The 18,414-nt window shown below is 41.4% G+C and overlaps 1 protein-coding gene and 4 non-coding genes across 6 annotated transcripts; 3 read left to right on the forward strand and 2 right to left on the reverse strand.

Moving 5' to 3' along the window:
• Positions 1-678: 678 nt before the first annotated feature.
• eogt (EGF domain-specific O-linked N-acetylglucosamine (GlcNAc) transferase) lies at positions 679-18,212 on the reverse strand. 2 transcript variants are annotated; one of them, XM_034121834.1, is made up of 16 exons: positions 18,132-18,212; positions 16,210-16,464; positions 15,638-15,738; positions 15,302-15,410; positions 14,988-15,082; positions 14,807-14,911; positions 11,063-11,169; positions 10,742-10,845; positions 9,571-9,663; positions 8,244-8,315; positions 7,107-7,193; positions 3,772-3,840; positions 3,372-3,433; positions 3,109-3,228; positions 2,678-2,780; positions 679-1,993 (listed from the first exon to the last, which is right to left on the reverse strand). In XM_034121834.1, exons 2-16 carry the CDS (start codon positions 16,411-16,413, stop codon positions 1,847-1,849), a joined length of 1,578 nt encoding a protein of 525 aa, XP_033977725.1. In that variant the 5' UTR covers positions 16,414-16,464; positions 18,132-18,212; the 3' UTR covers positions 679-1,846. The 2 variants fall into 2 exon arrangements, with proteins under 2 accessions (XP_033977725.1, XP_033977726.1); XM_034121835.1 differs by lacking the exon at positions 18,132-18,212 and adding an exon at positions 16,644-16,718.
• On the reverse strand, positions 5,830-5,901 carry trnae-cuc. Its single transcript has one exon. It is a non-coding gene; the product is annotated as a tRNA-Glu (tRNA).
• trnae-cuc lies at positions 6,678-6,749 on the forward strand. The gene has a single exon. It is a non-coding gene; the product is annotated as a tRNA-Glu (tRNA).
• Positions 11,799-11,870, forward strand: trnae-cuc. The gene has a single exon. It is a non-coding gene; the product is annotated as a tRNA-Glu (tRNA).
• trnae-cuc lies at positions 12,202-12,273 on the forward strand. Its single transcript has one exon. It is a non-coding gene; the product is annotated as a tRNA-Glu (tRNA).
• Positions 18,213-18,414: the final 202 nt, after the last annotated feature.

Consider the following 18,414-nt stretch of genomic DNA (forward strand, 5'->3'; position numbering starts at 1 on the left):
TGAGAACAGGCATCTTGGTTCCTCTTCTTTTGATCCCCCTCTGCATAGAGATTCTTCATTTCTTTACGAGGTCACCGGCAGTAACCCAAGCAGAGCCATAAATAGTGTCCATGCCAGACAGGCCCGGTGTCTGTCAATACTCCAAAAGTTCAGACACAACATCCGCAGTGAACGACTGCTGACATCACACTTGAGGTATCGGAGCAAACACACTTAAACAAACAGGGTCTCCTGATGAACCCGTTGGATATATTTGTGATTGCTTTGTTCTCACTCTCCACACGGTTTGAGAGAGAGGTCTGTCAGGGGCGATCACACAGCGCAGGGGATTGGCTTCATCTGTGGTGTAACACTGCCCCCATGTGGTTAATGCGTGCAACTGTTAACTTGGTAGTTTTGAGGTCATCCAGATTTATTACAGTGACAGTAAAAACTGAACTAATGCCCTTTTTACGAAGAGCCCTTTCGCTCCTCAGACCTAGACTTACTAAAATAATGAAAGCCACAGCAGCACAGAGCTGTCTGGTGTCAGCAAGAACCGCCAACACAGAGGACTCACTTTTCCCACTCCAAGGTCAGACTTCAAAAGATGATGGATTAAATTAAGATGGATTAAATCTCTGATGCCTAGTATGGCCAGCACAGACAGGAAGACATACTTCAGCATTTTTAAAGAATTATTTATTTGAAAATATTACACAGCTTCTGAATATGAAATCGCCTACAAGGCAAGCGAAACCCTGCCGAAAAGGTCCGACTGAGTTCAACTGGGTTTTCATTGATAAATAAAACATCAAGAGTCAGCAGAGGCCAATGAAATCGCTCAAAATACTGTTGTGCATTGCATCAGAGCAAATTGTGCTTATTTTATTTGAGTAGAATTGACTGTAAAATATAAAACTGACAGCATTCAAAATACTTTAGGTAAGGTAACGGAACAGGAGCAGCACCCTCATTGTTTGATCATACTGGTAAGACATTCCCTTTGATCAAATGCAAAGGAACTAACAATAAGAATAGATATTGGTGTCTGTAGACATACGTTTAAATTATAAAAGTGACAAGTGTAAAAGAAAACAAAGTAAATTGCAAAATAACGACGCAAAATTGAAGACTCATTTTAAGTCAGACAAATATTTTTGTTAAAAGCAACATAAGTTTCATCATGTTGCATAAAACAATGTAGTGTTTTAAGTTTAATGACTAATACTTGAATGTATGTTTCAGAACACTCACTTTGAATGTCTTTGAAAGTAGTGCTGTACAAATGCTAATACTGATATAAAAGAAGATCCATCTTGGAGTGTCTCACTTACTTTCTGTCAATTAGTTTTAGAGTTATTATCGTTTAAGATAACTGAAATTCACATGACAAACTAACTGCAAGAGTGCATGCATCATATTAGACTGATGTAAGCTGGCTGTGTTCAGAAACGCTGGTGCGATTGTCAACGGCTCGCATCAAGGTGACACTGATCAAATGTGACAAGATGTCGCAAGTAAAGGGACGCCGTAACAGCTGCTCATTAGCTAACTTTGTCGCTGCTGAATGAAGTACACGCACCGGAGGTAATGAAGAAACATAGGACGCTTCTTATCGCTCTCCAGATGCCTGGACTGCACACACCTCATCCTTGAACTGATTTGACACTAATAGAGCTGGTGGAGGCGATTCAACTCGGACTTGTCCGCCATATTGCTTTCACTCATCCAGACCTGTCAAAGCTGCGGAGAGGAGGTGACAAATACTCACCGCTGATGGATCAGTTTCAAAATAACTTCAATAAAAAGAGTTGGCAGCTTCATGTTAAAGGTTCTTCGCCTGTGTCCCAAACTCACAGAGACTCTAGAGTTCATCGTGAAGGGAGCGACGCCTCCATTTGGGATGGTGAGAGACGTAATCAGCAGCTTCCAGCACGAGGCGCATGAACTCCCCCACGTCGAAGGAGTAGTTGGTGAACTTTGGGTGGTCCCCGATGGTCGGATGGTGACCCTGAGGGAAGTGAAAGAGAGACGTTTAAGCATTAGATAGACAATATGAAAGCAAAATAAAAACATTGATATGTAGAAATCAAACAATTATAATTTTACAAAAGAACCTAGATATATTGCTACGGATGAGCAGTAATCCCACAGCAATGTCACTGTTATGTCGAGCTGAAGTAGTAAGTAAACTCATTTGATTTCATAACCAGCAGCATTTTTACCACTGAGAATTGAAAAACACTAAACACTTTTCTTGTAAAAAGTGTTTTTTCTGTGCAAGTTCTGAGAAAATGTTTCACTTTCTGTTTAAATTACTTTTTCAAATGTAAAAAACTCAAACATCTTCAAAATCTAAATTGACTCTGCTTATATGCCATAATTAGTGTAGGCTGAAGTAGATCCGGAAATGAGCTCCCCTCGTCACTGAACCGTGGACGGATTTGAAATTGAATCGTGACGTACAGAAAGATTCACACCCCCATTGACACATGTTTTTATTGTCATGGTGTCCTTGCATTTAGACAATTGTACGACATGAATGAGAAATGAGGTCTGCCCTGCTGTGCTTATAATAGTACAACATTAGATGTGTGTAGAGAGTGTAAGTGTGTGTCTATAAGTGAAAAAGGTGAGATGAATGTGTGAACAGGTGAGCCGGGGAGATAGCGGCTGGTGCGGGAGTTTCCCCTACCTTGTCCTGGGGGAGCACTTTGTCCATTTTCTGCCAAGTCACGTATCGAATGCCCCGCAGCCGAGCCAAATCTCGATAGCAGCTCTCATCCTGACAATTATATCTGGGAGGGACAGATGCACACACTTTATCTCTCGCTCTCCTCGGCCTGCCTCACTCTTTCTCTCTCTCTCTCGCGCCATATGCACAGTGATGTTCTATCACTGTGTCACTCAACACACACACACACACACACACACACACATTTACCCAAGGTAGCTGGTGTGATGAATGCCTGGTTAATTACACAGTATTTCTCAGTTGTTCACACAAGTGCACACAAGTGTCTGAGGGGTATTTTGGGTGCCTCACACTTCCATCTCTCTCTCCCCTCTCAGTCTTTCACACATATACACACGCACACACATTGGCAGACAACACCTGTCACTCACAGCTCAAAGATGACAGCCCAGTCAGGGAGGAAGAGGAGGTGTGTGAGACCCGCCCCGTGCATCCCTATAAAGATGTCAGAGTTGTGTGTGATCCTCAGCTGCACCAGAAAGGGAACATCCCTGAGAGACAGACAGGGAATCACACGTCAATCATCACTATTACACCGTTTAAAACACTTTGTGTATTCTTCTACAGCCCTTTCACATCCCTGACCAGCACTGAGTAGCTCCTGTGGTAATGTGGCCAGCACTCTATAACTCACTTGAATTTGTAGTCCACCACGTTGACCTCCAGTAAAGGCACAGTCTTGAGGGCGTTTACCAGCTGTAACGACAACAGAGCGACGTGTGTTTCTGATCAATGAAAGCGCAAACAAACACGGGCAGCAAGGGTATAAATCACAAGCCTTTTTTACTTGTACTATTTATAGCAAATAAGATTTTAAATAGGCACTTAACAGATGTGGGCAGTAAATCAATGGCTGAGAGGAGGGGCTGTGGGCGGGAGAGAGATGTACAGAGTGGAGAAATAGAATGAGACACACAGAGGGAGTGAAAGACAGGGGAAGGGGAGAATAAAGAAGACGTGGCAGAATACGACGGGGGGGAAAAGTGTGAGAAAAGTTAAGAGGCAGGAAAAGGGAAGGGGGGGGGGGCACTCACCTCCACTTGGTTTAATATCCTTCTGTATTCTGTGCTGCGTGCCAGCAGGGTGACACGAACACGCCCCTCCTGAAAACAGCAATGCACCCAATAATCAATCAGCCAAGGACAGAAAAGATAGGCGGCTGGGAAAACATGAGGCCCATTCAGAATAAGTAAGAAAGCCTTTACGTAGAATCTCACTTTCATACGGCTCAGAAGATGGGACACACAAAAACACATGATTTGTTTTAAGGAGAATTAATTCGTTTTTTTGTGCGAGATCTTTCTTGTTTTTACAGTATGTCAGTTTTCTAAATGCTTCTACTGCCACCTGGTGGAGAATTTAGAGAACACGTTTTTTTATTTGAATAAACAAATCATAACTTCATTATCCTTATATAAATGACAAATAGCCACACACAACATGTTCAAGCTGTTGTACACAACAAACCAAAGTACAGCACTTTGCTTTAAACAGTAGATATACTGTGTATGCAATAAAAACAAACCCTGTTTCCTCTTTTCTACTTAAAACATATTTTCAGAAATACTAAAAAAGATGACACTCTGAGCAAGGCCAGAGCAAATAATGACGAGGTGGATATGGGAAGAGATGGGCGGTGGAGGCGGATGAATAGCACACAATGGAGGGGAGCAGCAGTGTGAGTCCTTGGTGCTGCCATTAATCTAGGGATGAAAGGAGTAGCTGAGGAGAGGGTCAGGGCCGAGGAGACCTCTCATTCAGGCGCGGGCCCGCTATCGGCAGCAGCCCCATGTCTGGCTGAAAAGGCCTCTTAGCATATTTCCAGTGATTGCCATGAATACCCGATGAGCCGCTCCTCAGGAAGGAGGAAGTTATGGGGCCTTGCTGCTCATAAAGATACAGTCAAGTCCTGCCAGGTCGTAAAACACCTGTGAGGAGCGCTGAGGAGATATTAATGTGCGATGAGTAAGAAGGTGGGTGGGGTTGTAGGTGAGTGTGTGTGCATGTACAGTACTCGTTCAGAGAGTAGAAGGCGACACAGTGGGGAATTCACCTGGAGTGAAGTCTGGTTAAAGTGGTTGCTCTTAAATCAAATGTGCTGCAACAACCTGTTCTTTGTTTGAATAGCAAGGAGAGCCTGATCAGTAGAAGAAGTCGTTTCCAAACTAAAAACTACACATCCAAATGGAGGCTTTAAAGAATACAGTACTTGTTCTCTACTTTCTTCTTAAAAAATTACTCTGAAACTCAGTTATGGCAGAGATTGAAGCCTTACCATGTTATAATGTGTTGTCTGTTAAAGCTAGTGGTCTAGTGGTTTTTAATGGCAAATGCCTATGCCGCAACTACGCTGAGTGTAGTGAATATTTCAACCTGAGAAAAAATAATGAAACTACAATGTAACCTTCAGGTTGTTAAGATGGAAAATCCTCCAAACTGCATGGAAGTAGGGCATACATGTCAGGTTTATTTGTCCTTCAACTCTTAGTACCAATGGAACATTGTAAGTTTTTGTTTGTATGCAGTCTTAGGTTTTGTACATGGCCATGCCTTCTTTAAAGGGGACCTATCATGCAAAATGCACTTTTGTACGTCTTTTATACATGAATATGTGTCCCCGGTGTTCCAGGGAACTCACCAAGTGTCAGAAAACACAACCCTCTCTATTTTCCTCCATACCCAAATCTCTAAAAAAGGGGCTGCAACGGATCTGATCAAAACTGATCCAGATTTGAACACTGTCCTGACGTCAGGACGGTGGCGCTACGGCTATTGGGCCAACTCCACCAATCAGGAGGAGACAGCCACGGCCATTGCCGTTCGAAAGCACTGGAGACGCTGTAGTACATATGCCAGGCCAGTAGATGGTGCTGTTCTCACAGAATCAGCCCTTGCAAAAACAGAGCTAAAAAAAGTGCAAATTGAGCGAAATGAAGCATGGCTAAAATGCATGATCGGTTTGGTATTTAAAAAAAAAAAAAGTATAAATATGCCTTATATAGGTATGGTCCTACACTATATTATTCAAATATAGCATGATAGGTCCACTTTAAGTATTTTGTTTACTTGCTGAATGGTGAGTAACTAAAGTGTTCCCTGACCGGGAATCGAACCCGGGCCGCGGCGGTGAGAGCGCCGAATCCTAACCACTAGACCACCAGGGAGTGATTTGTCACCCAAAGTGTAACTCGCTAACTCTAATTAACCAATAGGAGAGTGAATATGTTTCATATTTCAGGTCTGAGCTAATCATCCAGAGGGAATGTATAATGTTGGCTCAGACAATGTTTTTCAGAGAAGTGATTTTAACTTTTCAAAGGGACTTGAGGAAAGTTATCCATCACAGCACAAAACTCACAGCCTTGCCAGTTGCTCCTCTCCCTCAGGCTATTTTTGGTACATGCGTAAAGGAAACCAAATCCTCTAAACTCCTCTACAAGCAGGCTGTGTCGATCAAGTGAATACGTTTTAGTATATTTGCATTAATAATGCTGTGTTATCTTTCTCAGTGTCTGGAACTGTTCTTAGCAATGTGTCAGAGAAAGCACCTTATTGTCTGATGTGTATTTTATTTCACTTATAACACAGAAAAATAAGCATGGCTTATGTGGATAACTTTTAAAACATATAAGTTCAAACAAAATACTCCGTCATCTAACGAGTTGCAATCAGTGGTGGAGTTTAAAAAAGTACATTTACTACATTTACTGTATTTAAGTGGCATTTTGAAGAACTTGATGTGAGTATTTTCATTTTATGCTATTTTATACTTCTATTCCACTGCATTTTAGAAGTCAATATTGTATTTCTTACTCCACTACATTTATCTGACAGTTTAGTTACTTAAAATAGTAAAGATTATAAGCTAATAAACCATGTTAAACTAATGAACTTCTCAACATGTTGGTGTGGTGCTTAAGATCCCTGAGGTGCTGCAAGCTCCCTGGTGGTCTAGTGGTTAGGATTCGGCGCTCTCACCGCCGCGGCCCGGGTTCGATTCCCGGTCAGGGAACACTGACTTTATGTAAAAGCTGTTTGACTGTACTAATAATAGTTTCTGGCTTGTTTCAGTAACTGTCTGTCGACCATAACTTGGATTACTAAGAAAAAATCATGAATAAACACAGGAATAACAGAAAAACTGCTTTACAAAAGAGGAAATGGTTTCACCAAGACCGACTGAGAGACTCAACAGCCTAAAGATCAGTCAATAGCTGCAGGAAACCTCAAATGTAAGATTCATAAACATATTTAGTTAGTGAATTAACTGGATATAAAGGTTAAACTGTCCTTCCTATGTACATGAAGTAGATCAGAATATAGAGTTAACAGGTGTTGCTTTGGTTTTCCTAAATGATGTTCATCCTACCTTTGGCCCGGCTTGAGGGATGTTCAGTCGATGCAGGACGTGCTGGGAGAACGCCCGAAACATCCCTTCACTGTAGCAGTCGGAGATCTGCCATCAACACACCACAGGAGTGTCAATTTCACAATTTACAACTTAGATCAAATCAATTCAGTGCATCAGGGTTAGGGATATGTTGGTGGCATACACTCGTGCAAAAAGATTAGCAATGTTTGTACTTTCAGAAAATGTACTCTCTGATTGGAAATGAATTGAAGGCAAATTGAATCCGGCCACAGCTTTGCACTGGGTTGAGATGAAAGATATGTAACACTGGGAATCTGACAATTGCAAACATATTTCTAATCTCCCTGGGATGAATATCAAATGAGCAGAAGCATTTCTCAAGGCCAAGATTGTCACACATACACTGCAGCGCTGCAGCTGTGAATGTGAAGACATGAATATAAACATGACATGTGCTGCAGGAGCAATCAAAAGCATCAGCGTGCGGCTGACCTATCAATATTCCACACCTCAAGGCTGGAACCACAGGACAACACATATTTACCTGCTATCATCTTTATTGTAATCTCCTTGGAATTATCATTTAAATAACATAAGCACACGCTGAGCTTTTGAATACATCACGTACATATTTGACCCGAAATGCATGTTTATGACTCAAGCGGATATCTTTGTGCATGTGGGAAGGAAAGAGCAATAAATGGTGAAAAGTAATCATAATAGTCTATCACAAGTGTGAGATGAAAAAAATATATATATAAAAAAAGCAGGATTGAAAAAATGAACCACTGAAATTAGGGCAGATAGATATGTAAAGTATGTCTGATTTGTGGTCTCACACACACACACACACACACACACACACACACACACACACACACACACACACACACACACACACACACACACACACACACACACACACACAACACACACACACACACACACACACACCACACACACACACACACACACACACACACACACACACACACACACACACACACAAACACACACACACACACACACACACACACACACACACACACACACACACACACACACACACCACACACACACACACACACACACACACACACACACACACACACACACACACAAAGAGTAACTTACGAGAGGCGTGTTGTAAAAGAGGCCGTATCTCATTCTCGGGAGGAGGGAGAAAACGACGTCTTTGAAGCACACCTGTGAACAAGTGTGAATAGATCAATGTAGTTAGTATACAGCGTGGCAGTTACGTCACTCTGTGTATATGTCACGGTGTTGCACATAATGCATACTTCAATTACTTTCAAAACATTATAATGATGATGTGAGTGTATATAAACAATTTGGAAACATATTATATAGAACCTGCTTATTGCTGTGATTCGTTCATTGGATTTTATATAAAGGATATTTTAGTGTCCATGGGAGGTACAAATCCGTTCAACCATGGTAGGTTATAGTTTCACAATTTCGTACACGTTTTCAAGGCTGTGGACAAAAAAACACGTTTGTAAAGTATTTTTCCTCACCACTTTTCCTTGATGGAAAATGTCACCAGTTCAAGGATAGAGGAGCAGGAGAAGTACTAAAGGACAGTGCTAAGATGCACTCACACTAAGCTACTGGCAGTGAAAAGGCTCTAAAAAGGGTCTGAAGTGTCGCTGTAAATGTTTAAATGTTGCTGCCCTTAGAATTTGTTGGAAGGCATTATCTCCTTTCTTTTATGTAAAGGATTGTCCAGCATTCCCTATGCTTAAGCAGATAAGAAAGGAGACATTGAGGCACCTTTCCTTAGCATTAAGAGGATCTGATCAGCTTTTAACATGGCGGCCAATGAGAGTCTTATGGGTCATTGAACCCAGTTATGAACCTTTAAAGTGGACCTATCATGCTATATTTGAATAATATAGTGTAGGACCATACCTATATAAGGCATATTTATCCTTTTTCTTTTTCAAAATACCAAACAGATCATGCATTTTAGCCATGCCTCATTTTGCTCAATTTGACATTTTTTAGCTCTGTTTTTGCAAGGGCAGATTCAGTGAGAACAGCACCATCTACAGGCCTGGCATATGTACTACAGCGTCTCCAGCGCTTTCGAACGGCAATGGCCGTGGCTGTCTCGTCCTGATTGGTGGAGTTGGCCCAATAGCCGTAGCGCCACCGTCCTGACGTCAGGACAGTGTTCAAATCTGGATCAGTTTTTATCAGATCCGTTGCAGCCCCTTTTTTAGAGATTTGGGTATGGAGGAAAATAGAGAGGGTTGTGTTTTCTGACACTTGGTGAGTTCCCTGGAACACCGGGGACACATATTCATGTATAAAAGACGTACAAAAGTGAATTTTGCATGATAGGTCCCCTTTAAGCACAAAAAAATATGTGGACCACAGGCTAAGACCTTAAGAGAGAAGGAGCGCACAATGATCACAGAGGTGACATCACACTTACTCTTTTCGAGTCATAGGTCTTCAGGTGGATGATGTCGTTCTCTGAGAAAGCCCTCCATGTTGCAGCGAACAGATCTCCATAACCATAAACGCTCTGTGAAAAAAGACGTAAAAGAACAGAACAGATCTGAAATCAAAAACACAACAATAAAATCCATGAACGCCGTTAGCAGTGCCAGACTCAGTCATCTGTTTACAAACTCAGCTGGTTGTAGTTTTTCTGAATCTGTGGTTTTATATCAAATCTGTTGTCTGACAGCCTGCCACTGTTTGGAACGCAGTGTGCAGTTTGTATGAAAGGTCACTGCTTTCCTCCTCCCCGGCAGGTTTCTCTCGTTCCCTTTTCCTCTCTCCCTCTGTGCAGTCGGGGGAACAATGGGCCGGATAAGGTTGTCTGTTTTTCAACTCCTGTTTCCCCTTGATGTCTTCATTGGCACATATGCCACTGACTTGTTAAACAAAAACTGTGACTTCAATAGAAATTCATGTTTGGCTTTCTGGCTGGGTTGTAGTTCTCGATTCCAATCTTAATTTTCAGACACTTACTTAAAATGATTGTATGTCTGTTTTTTTCATTTCTGGAACGGGTAAAAACTAAACTATGCCACTGCATGTGACTAGATAATCAAAATAACCGTCTGCATTTCCATTATGCAATCTTGTGTTGTATCTTTGAGACCCACTCTGTCTGTTTAGGTAACACAAAGTATGGCTGCACAATTAATCTTAATAATGTCGTTGATATTGCAATTTAGTGCAATATCCAAATCATAGTTAGGGCAATATCTCATAAAGCGGAAATATGTGAAAAAATACTATTCTGAGTTAAGTATTGTGGAGATGCCTGCCCAACACACTGTTTTCTACAGACTTCATTCAAGAGTCCTTTCTTGGCACTTGATCATTCAAATATATATTTTTTTATAGAATGTGATGTTTCCTGTCATATTTAGAATGATATCGCAATTGCAATATCAGTCCATAGAATCACAAGTTGTTGTTTATTTCCAAATTAAAGTTATTTTTTGTCCTTTTCAATGGTGATAACAGGCATGTTCACATGAATGAGCAGTCTGTGCTGGTTCACCTTAAACAGAAACAACTAACTAGAGAAATATCTAGATGACAACATCCCTTGTTACAAACGGTAGTGGGAGACAGCAGGTACCCACCGTGTCCCACATGACGATGTTGATATCGGAGCTGAAGGAGTTGTTGATGTGCTGGGAGATGTAGAGGTTGACAAAGTCACAGAAGTGATGGTACATGTTCACCCCTGTTAGGAAAACACACACACATTATTCTTGTGATAACTCTGTTTGACTCAAACAATAACACTCAGGATTCATTTCATTTCTGCAACAAGGTTTTGAGAAAGTTTTTTTATTATTTATTGGGTGTAAGAGCAAAAGTATTGTTTTTCTTTAAGTTGCATTATAACTAAAGGTTTGACCTACTTGTTTAGGTTGCAGAACTTTAAATTGATTACCTACCAGCATCTAGTTTCATGAAAACAGTGGGCTTCTCAATGATGGTGTCACAGTGTCCATCCTCTATGGGATCAAAGTCCAGCTCTGTGTATGTCTGCAGCTCAGCATACCTAAAACAGCAAGAAAGAAATATTTGCAACCAAAAAACAGGAATGTGCCTTCTTTGAGACGTTGTTATACGTATGACCCTGTTTCAATGGTATGCCCATGTCTTTAGCGCAACATCCCATTGACATTTGCTTAAAACAGTTTCTCTGTAAGTGCCTGTGAAAGATAACATTTCAACAAATGCCACGGAAAGAACATTCTCAACATATTCAAACTGACATTGAATAATCAATGCTAACATAGAACTTGTTTGATGATTAGAATATGATGTTCTGTACTGCTATTTTAGGTGCACAATATGAGCAAAAGCTCTCTGCTCACTCAGAGATCACCCAATGTTCTTTGCAGTGGGAGGAAAAAGTGACACAAGTGAGACAGAAGAGCAACCTAGAATCTTCTGATCTGTAGTCAGACGAGTTATCCATCGAGCTGGCCCACCCTCAACAGACTGGCTTTTCCTGGTCATCAGCGAGAGAGGGCTAGTTTGTTAGGCCTTATGTTGACGGATAATAGTTTAAGTATATAATAAATGATCTTGCTGACAAAAGGCCCTTCAAATTGAGTGAAGTTAGCTTACTGAGTACATGCTTTACAGTTCCAGATAACCTGAGTTCAAAAGTGTTGAACCAGGTCCCTGGTGGTCTAGTGGTTAGGATTCGGCGCTCTCACCGCCGCGGCCCGGGTTCGATTCCCGGTCAGGGAACGACATTTAGGCCGTCAACTAAAAGTCAACAGCAAAAAGGTGATAAACTCATTGTCATGATGTAAAAAAAAAAGCAATCAAGTATCAAAAAAAAGAAATAGGATTTGTCGCTCCCACCATTAGAAAGAAGAGAACATTAAATTAGCCATCAAATTTCTTGTTTTATCGGACCAATCAAATGACTTGTTTTAATTGGCAAATCACATATCACATAACTTGTTTCAATCTGCCAATCAGAGGCATGCTACTTTAAATGAACAAATGTCTAACCAACAACGTCTCAATGCATGTAATACATTGGAAATCACGAGTTCCAAACAGCTTCATCAGGTCCCTGGTGGTCTAGTGGTTAGGATTCGGCGCTCTCACCGCCGCGGCCCGGGTTCGATTCCCGGTCAGGGAACACAGTTTTAGCCTGGCCACTAACTAACAGTCATAAATCAGTAGAAAGATGAAGAGGATTTGGGACTCTCACCGTCAGAGATAAGTGAACATTCAATTGCAGATTAAAAGAGTTGTTTCAATGGACCAACCAAAAGACTCAGTTAATAATCATCCTTAGCAATTACCAAATCATACTCACTAGAATACAGAAACACTTAAAGGGCCCATGTCATGGCCATTTCCACTGATCATAATTACATTGTTGAGGTATACTAAAATAGATTTATACTGTGCAATTTTCCAAACTCACATTGGTTTCGCATACAGCATCTCTGTCAAGCTTGTGTATTCAGCAGTATTCACTTTCTCCACTAAACGACTCGTTGGAGCTCTTGCCCCCCCCCCTCCCTGTGAGCCTAGTGTGCTCCGATTGGTCAGCTCGGCCACTCGTTCTGATTAGTCAACCACCAGAGAGGCTGCGCCCATGTCAGTGCTTTTCCCGGCTGCTCTCAGCGTAACATCAGTCTTATCATGGCGTCGGTACAGCGGTATATTTTATATACATATATATTTTTAACTGTTGTTATAGAAGAGTGTGACGGCCCCAGGGCCTTTGTCTTACGATGGGGTGGAGCTGAAGAGGGTAATCAGCGCGATCACGGACACCTCCGGACACTACGGCCCCAGTCTCTCTCCAAAGCGGCTGCAGGAAGACTAACTCTGCGATCCTCTCAACCACCTATCTTTGCATTTACCACAATAAATGTGCCGTGGTTTTGTAAACTCGTGTATGTCTCCTTGTCTTTGTGGCCTACGAGCCGCTCATAACAAAGAGTAAGTTATTTTTACCCGTTATAAACTACTACTGTTTGATGAGAAATCAAATCATGGTTTGCTATATATGAATTCAGGGAAGAAAGGATAGGCCTACTAAGTATTTCCATTAAACTTTATTTTTAGAAATGTACAAAATGAACATAAATATACATATATACACGGTATATCATCCATTCCTCCTCCTCTTGCCTGCGCACAGCCGGTGCGGTGCGGTGCCTTTTAGCACGACGCCTCAGTAGTAGTAGAATCCCTTCCCCGTCATGGATTGTCCGCCAGGATCTGGCTGGACGAAATCAAATGCAAATCACAAAATATTAGAGAAACTTAGTTGTTTTAGATTCGTTAGTAGTAGTTGTGTAATGAACAGCTTGCCTGCTAATATGCTAACCTAGCTTTGTTTACCTTGGTAGCTAACACGATATGAACGTTAGCTTGGAGGAAAGGCAACTATAATGCAGTGTAATAAAACTACTATGAACAAAAGCTAGTGGTTCATATTAGGCTAGCAATAACGTGTTTATAATTGCAATCGTATACGGGTATTCTGCTACCATACAATGTAACTTGCATGAATACATTGTTTTGCGCTAGCATACAGCTAGCCTCGTTAGCTACATGCAGTATATGTACGGTCACAATGTACGGTAAACCGGAGTATACTGTATGAGTATTCCGTGTGTGTGACTGCAGACATTCTCCTGCCATGACAAACATGTAAGGCCATCTGCTGACATTGTAGTTGATATATTTAAACGCTAGCAACGTAGCATCACAAAAATGTTTTTCTGACCAAAACTAGCTCAAGCTCCGTGTGTTAGATCGCTACGCCAGCTATAATGTAATTACGTTTCGCGACTGACCGGCAAATCACCCGCAGTATACTGTCAATAGGTATTTTGTGTGTGAATGCAGACATTCTCCTGCTATGAGATACATGTATGCAAGGCCATCTGCTGATATTAGAGTTGATATATGGAAACTCTAGCAACTTAGTTAGCACAGTTAGCACTGTGTCAATGGCTTAGCAGTCCAACACAGTTTACACATTTAAACAGTCTTGTTTGATAAATACACAAATAACAATGCAAACTTACAGGTTGTATACCCAGATCTTCCCCTGCTCCAAACGGTCCAAACAAGCTGTGCATATCCGGCCTCAAACTGGGCAATGTTTTGGAAGCTTTCGTCTGTGAAATGCTGGTTCTTCGAACCTCTGGAGGAGGAACACGCCGCTGCTGGTGTGGCCATAGCTCTTCGGGATTGGTCCATTTCGTTCCGGGTACCGCATGACATCAGGCGGTACCCGGAACTAAATGGAAGACTCAAATGGGCAGTGACGTATCTCCAACGAGGCGTTTTGGGGAGGTATTTTCTGTGTTAGAGTTTTACTCGCTACAGGGTGTACTTTGAGGGTTTTGACTCTGCACACCGTTTACATGCATAAAAACCTTCATAACACACAAGGGGACGGGTAATAACCGGAAAAGCATGACATGGGAGCTTTAAATAGTCTATTGATGCAAGTCTTTCCTGAAACTGTTCCACCACAGGTGCCTGGTGGACTAGTGCTACCCCTGGACTAGTGGTTAGGATTCAGTGCTCTCATCACCGCTTCCTAGCTTCGAGTCCCGGTTAGGGAAAGTCTTTTTAGCCTCATGGTCAAACTTAAATAATAAATGTTTTTTTCCAAACATTGAGTGTGTGTCCTGACTCACCACGATTGCAAGGGGCTCTTGTGCTCTCCCTCTGCAGCGAGTGCAGGCTTGTTGAGTCTGCATCGACCACCAATCTCTCCTTGCTGGATGAAGTCCTCCTTGTATCTGCAACATAAACATAGTTTTTAGAAAGCCATAATCTGTCAGTGTTCATTTTTGGTTACATTTTAGCAATACTGACCTCTCATGACCTCTGCGCGGCTCACGCAAGTCCAGATAAAGGTTTGTTGCCTTACAGAAGCGAATGTGGCTACTACATCTTAAAGAGGAGTCCCCCTGTGAAAATAATAAGAGTAGAAATATGTAATACTTAGTGCTATTATCGCTTAGATTGTGAGTCTCTATTCTATGCTCTCTCTACACTAAAGCCTTTGAACTTATGTTCAGGTCTATTGTCTGTGGACCCTTTTGTTCAACACTCTGTGTATTTCTACCTGTTGTTTCTTCCTGTGGACTCAGCAGGCCCGTGGGAACTAAGGAAATGAACGTACTTACTGGCTTGGTGGCCTTGCAGAGTGTTTTGAGCTCAGAGAGGCGCTCCTTGACGTAGCCAAAATCTGCCTGCTTCCAGAAAAGCTCCTGGGCGGCCTCCAGTGAACGGGCCCTGACAAAACAAGCACAGTGGTTCAAATATGCATGCTCTGAATGATACACTTCTACTTTGGAAAAAACATGTTGGGACAGTTAATTCAATAAATATATATACTTAAGATACTGAGCATCGGACACATCATAGACAGCTGATTAAAACATGTGGAAAGTAAATGATGTAAACTACATAATACTTCTGATAACATAAAGCGTTTTACTATATAATGTGAGGAACAATACCATGCAGAGTCTGCTTTGGTACAGACTGGATAGCTGAAGCGCTTCCCTGGATCACAATTCTTCTCGTATCCCCAACAGGCAGACAGATCCTGCAGTGCATCCTGTTGTAAAAACAAGTGAGAACAAGTTCAGCCTTTATGCATTGCTCTAGTCGGGGTAGGAGAAAATGCTTTTTTTTTTTTTTTTAAGTAACATGAGAACTAAGAGTTATCGATTAAAAATATTGCTGATGTTTGAAAAAAATATGTATCTTTGTGGTAAATGCCACAGCCATGTTTCTTAACCTTTCTAAATCGCTCTGTGTGGAGCATCAGTGTCACATCGACATTTAGCCACATTGCATTGTACTGAGATAGCATGATTAAAAAATGCAACTGAGTGAAGTCCATTACACAATGTGCTGCAACTAAATAACACACAACACTAACAGAAATACAATTACAAACACGTTTCATGTCATTAGTCAAGAGCTTTGCGAGAGCTCTTCCTCACAACGAACCTACCTAACATGCTACCTCCCTACGCATAGGACATATTTGAACAGTAAAGAGTTGACAGAGTGCATATCTTACTTTAAAAGGGCAGAGAGGGTCCAGGCGGCATTGCTTGGCGTCCCTCTTGTTGTTGTAGAAGTAGTAGGGTAGGTGCTCTGGCGGCAGGGAGATGCTGCTGTAGTTAAGCAGCGGTGATAGTGGATTGTCGTTGATGCTCTCAGCTCTCTCAGTGGTGACCACAGCGAACGGAAAAACTATGCCCAGCGCTACCAAGAGGAGCATAGTCAGAAATACACAGACATGTGAGACAGCCGTCTTTCTCTTCACAGCACTCTGAGAAAGGAAGAAAAAAGAAGAGGAGACGCAGACTCAGACTCTGTAATCGTGGTGGAAAGCCTAACACCACAGTTTACAAGCATGTGGGCACAAGAAGCAAAGTGTGTGGGAGCGCAGCCTCAGGCGGGTCTGAGCGCCTCATAAGGAAAGGTCCTGTTGCAGGAAGTATTACTGACCTGTTTCCTACTGTTGTCTGAGCGATCATAACGGAGATGGAGGGGTGACTAAAAACTGCTGGCTGGTTACAATCTCACCTATGAAGTACTGTAACAGACAGTCATATTTACATGATACATTTTTCATGTCTCCAGTATGCATGTGCTACCACAGCCCAAAGCCACAGACATTCTTTACACAAAATAAAAGTAATATTATGTGGCTGCTGTTATTGCAGATACCACAAGTGCTGTATAACAATGGCTCTCTTTCCACAACTTAATGACCTGGGAAGGACTTATGTTGCTTGTAACACAATTATAATGGGTTTGGCACCAATAAGTTGTTAAGAGTTATCACCAGTCATTTATTAGGTGGAGCTACTTGGTTAAAGTAAACTCTTTGCCATGGGCGTAACAGGATGTAATGAGATTATTGAAACTCCTGTGCTGCATTAAAAAACAACAGTTCTGTCTATTAGCAGTGGTGTACTGTAAAGTAACTAAGTACATTTTACTTAAGTACACATTTGAGGGACCTGAGTATTTCAAATGTTTGCTACTTTGTACTTCTACTACACTACAAGTCAGAGGTAAATAGTGTACTTTTACTCTTTAGTTACTTTGCAGATTATGATTAAATAAGACTTTAGTTACAACTGGAGTAACATTAAAAAATATATGCTATTGGTTGTGTACTTGTACTTAAGTAACATTTTGAATGCAGGACTTTTACTTATAACAGAGTATTTATATACTCTGGTACTTCTACTTCTGAGTACTTCTTCCACCTCTGATGTTACTTTTCAAGGAGTTACTTGGTCAAAATAACAGTAAACACTCTTTGCTATGGGCGTGACGTGATGTAACGGGATGATTAAAACTCCTGTGCTGCATTAAAACAACAGTTATATCTATGAGACATGTCAACAGCAAGCTACATGTTAAAACCATAGACTGTATATGGTTAAAACACGGTGATACAAAGCAGGTCTTTCTTTCTTTCTTTTTTTACAAGCCCTAGTCAACTTCATCCCTAGGGTTGTTTGTTTTTGTCGCACGTAGGTTCACAGAGAAGAAGCACACTTCATTTTGGACAGCTCATCACAAACAACATAACTCCAAAACTCTTGGCTTTTAGTCAATTAGTTAACCAAGCGTAAAGATAGCGTTAAGATTTGCAACCCGCCAAGACACGCTCAGTGACTTGATAGGCATGCATGAAGTAGGATAATAAGGAGATAATAACGCACTTTTTACCCTTTCATGTGGTTGAATGTGAAAATACTTAATTTGAGGCTAATGTCTGAAATGTACATGTGGCGGCTAACATGTAGCGTTCACAAAGACCCCTTCACGTTAACTCAAGCTGTAACAGTAACAGTAAAACAACAGAGAAGGAACATATACAGCCTTTCCACGGTGCAAAACACTTGAGACGGACACAAATGTGCATAACAACGGTCTTTCAAATAATGTTTGGTTGAGTTTGAGTGAGAAGGGGTTTACCTGAAAGCAAAGCCGGCTGTTTTCGAAACAGAAGCGAAGATGTTGCCGGTGGTCGCCATAACACCGGAAACCTCATGCCGGTCTGTAGTGCGCAGTGACGGCCACAGGGGGGCGCTGTCTACCGCACTGTCTGTGGAATAACACTTAATCCTTTCTTATAGACTTTTTTTACTGTAAATGATCATATCCAAATCAAGATATATTTGATAATGTTATATAAAGGTACATTTCTTTTAATGTAATATTTCTGCTGTTCCTTTTATTGTTTATTATAGTTTTTACA

Source organism: Trematomus bernacchii, unplaced genomic scaffold, assembly GCF_902827165.1.
Source record: "Trematomus bernacchii unplaced genomic scaffold, fTreBer1.1, whole genome shotgun sequence".
Classification (NCBI taxonomy): domain Eukaryota; kingdom Metazoa; phylum Chordata; class Actinopteri; order Perciformes; family Nototheniidae; genus Trematomus; species Trematomus bernacchii.

Coding starts and splice junctions, on each gene's coding strand:
- eogt (XM_034121834.1), bottom strand. CDS start 16,413: ATGCTCCTCTTGGTAGCGCTGGGCATAGTTTTTCCGTTCGCTGTGGTC. Junction 10,846..11,062: donor TTTCATGAAACTAGATGCTG/GTAGGTAATCAA, acceptor TTTTCCTAACAG/GGGTGAACATGTACCATCAC. Junction 8,316..9,570: donor AGACCTATGACTCGAAAAGA/GTAAGTGTGATG, acceptor ACTTGTTCACAG/GTGTGCTTCAAAGACGTCGT.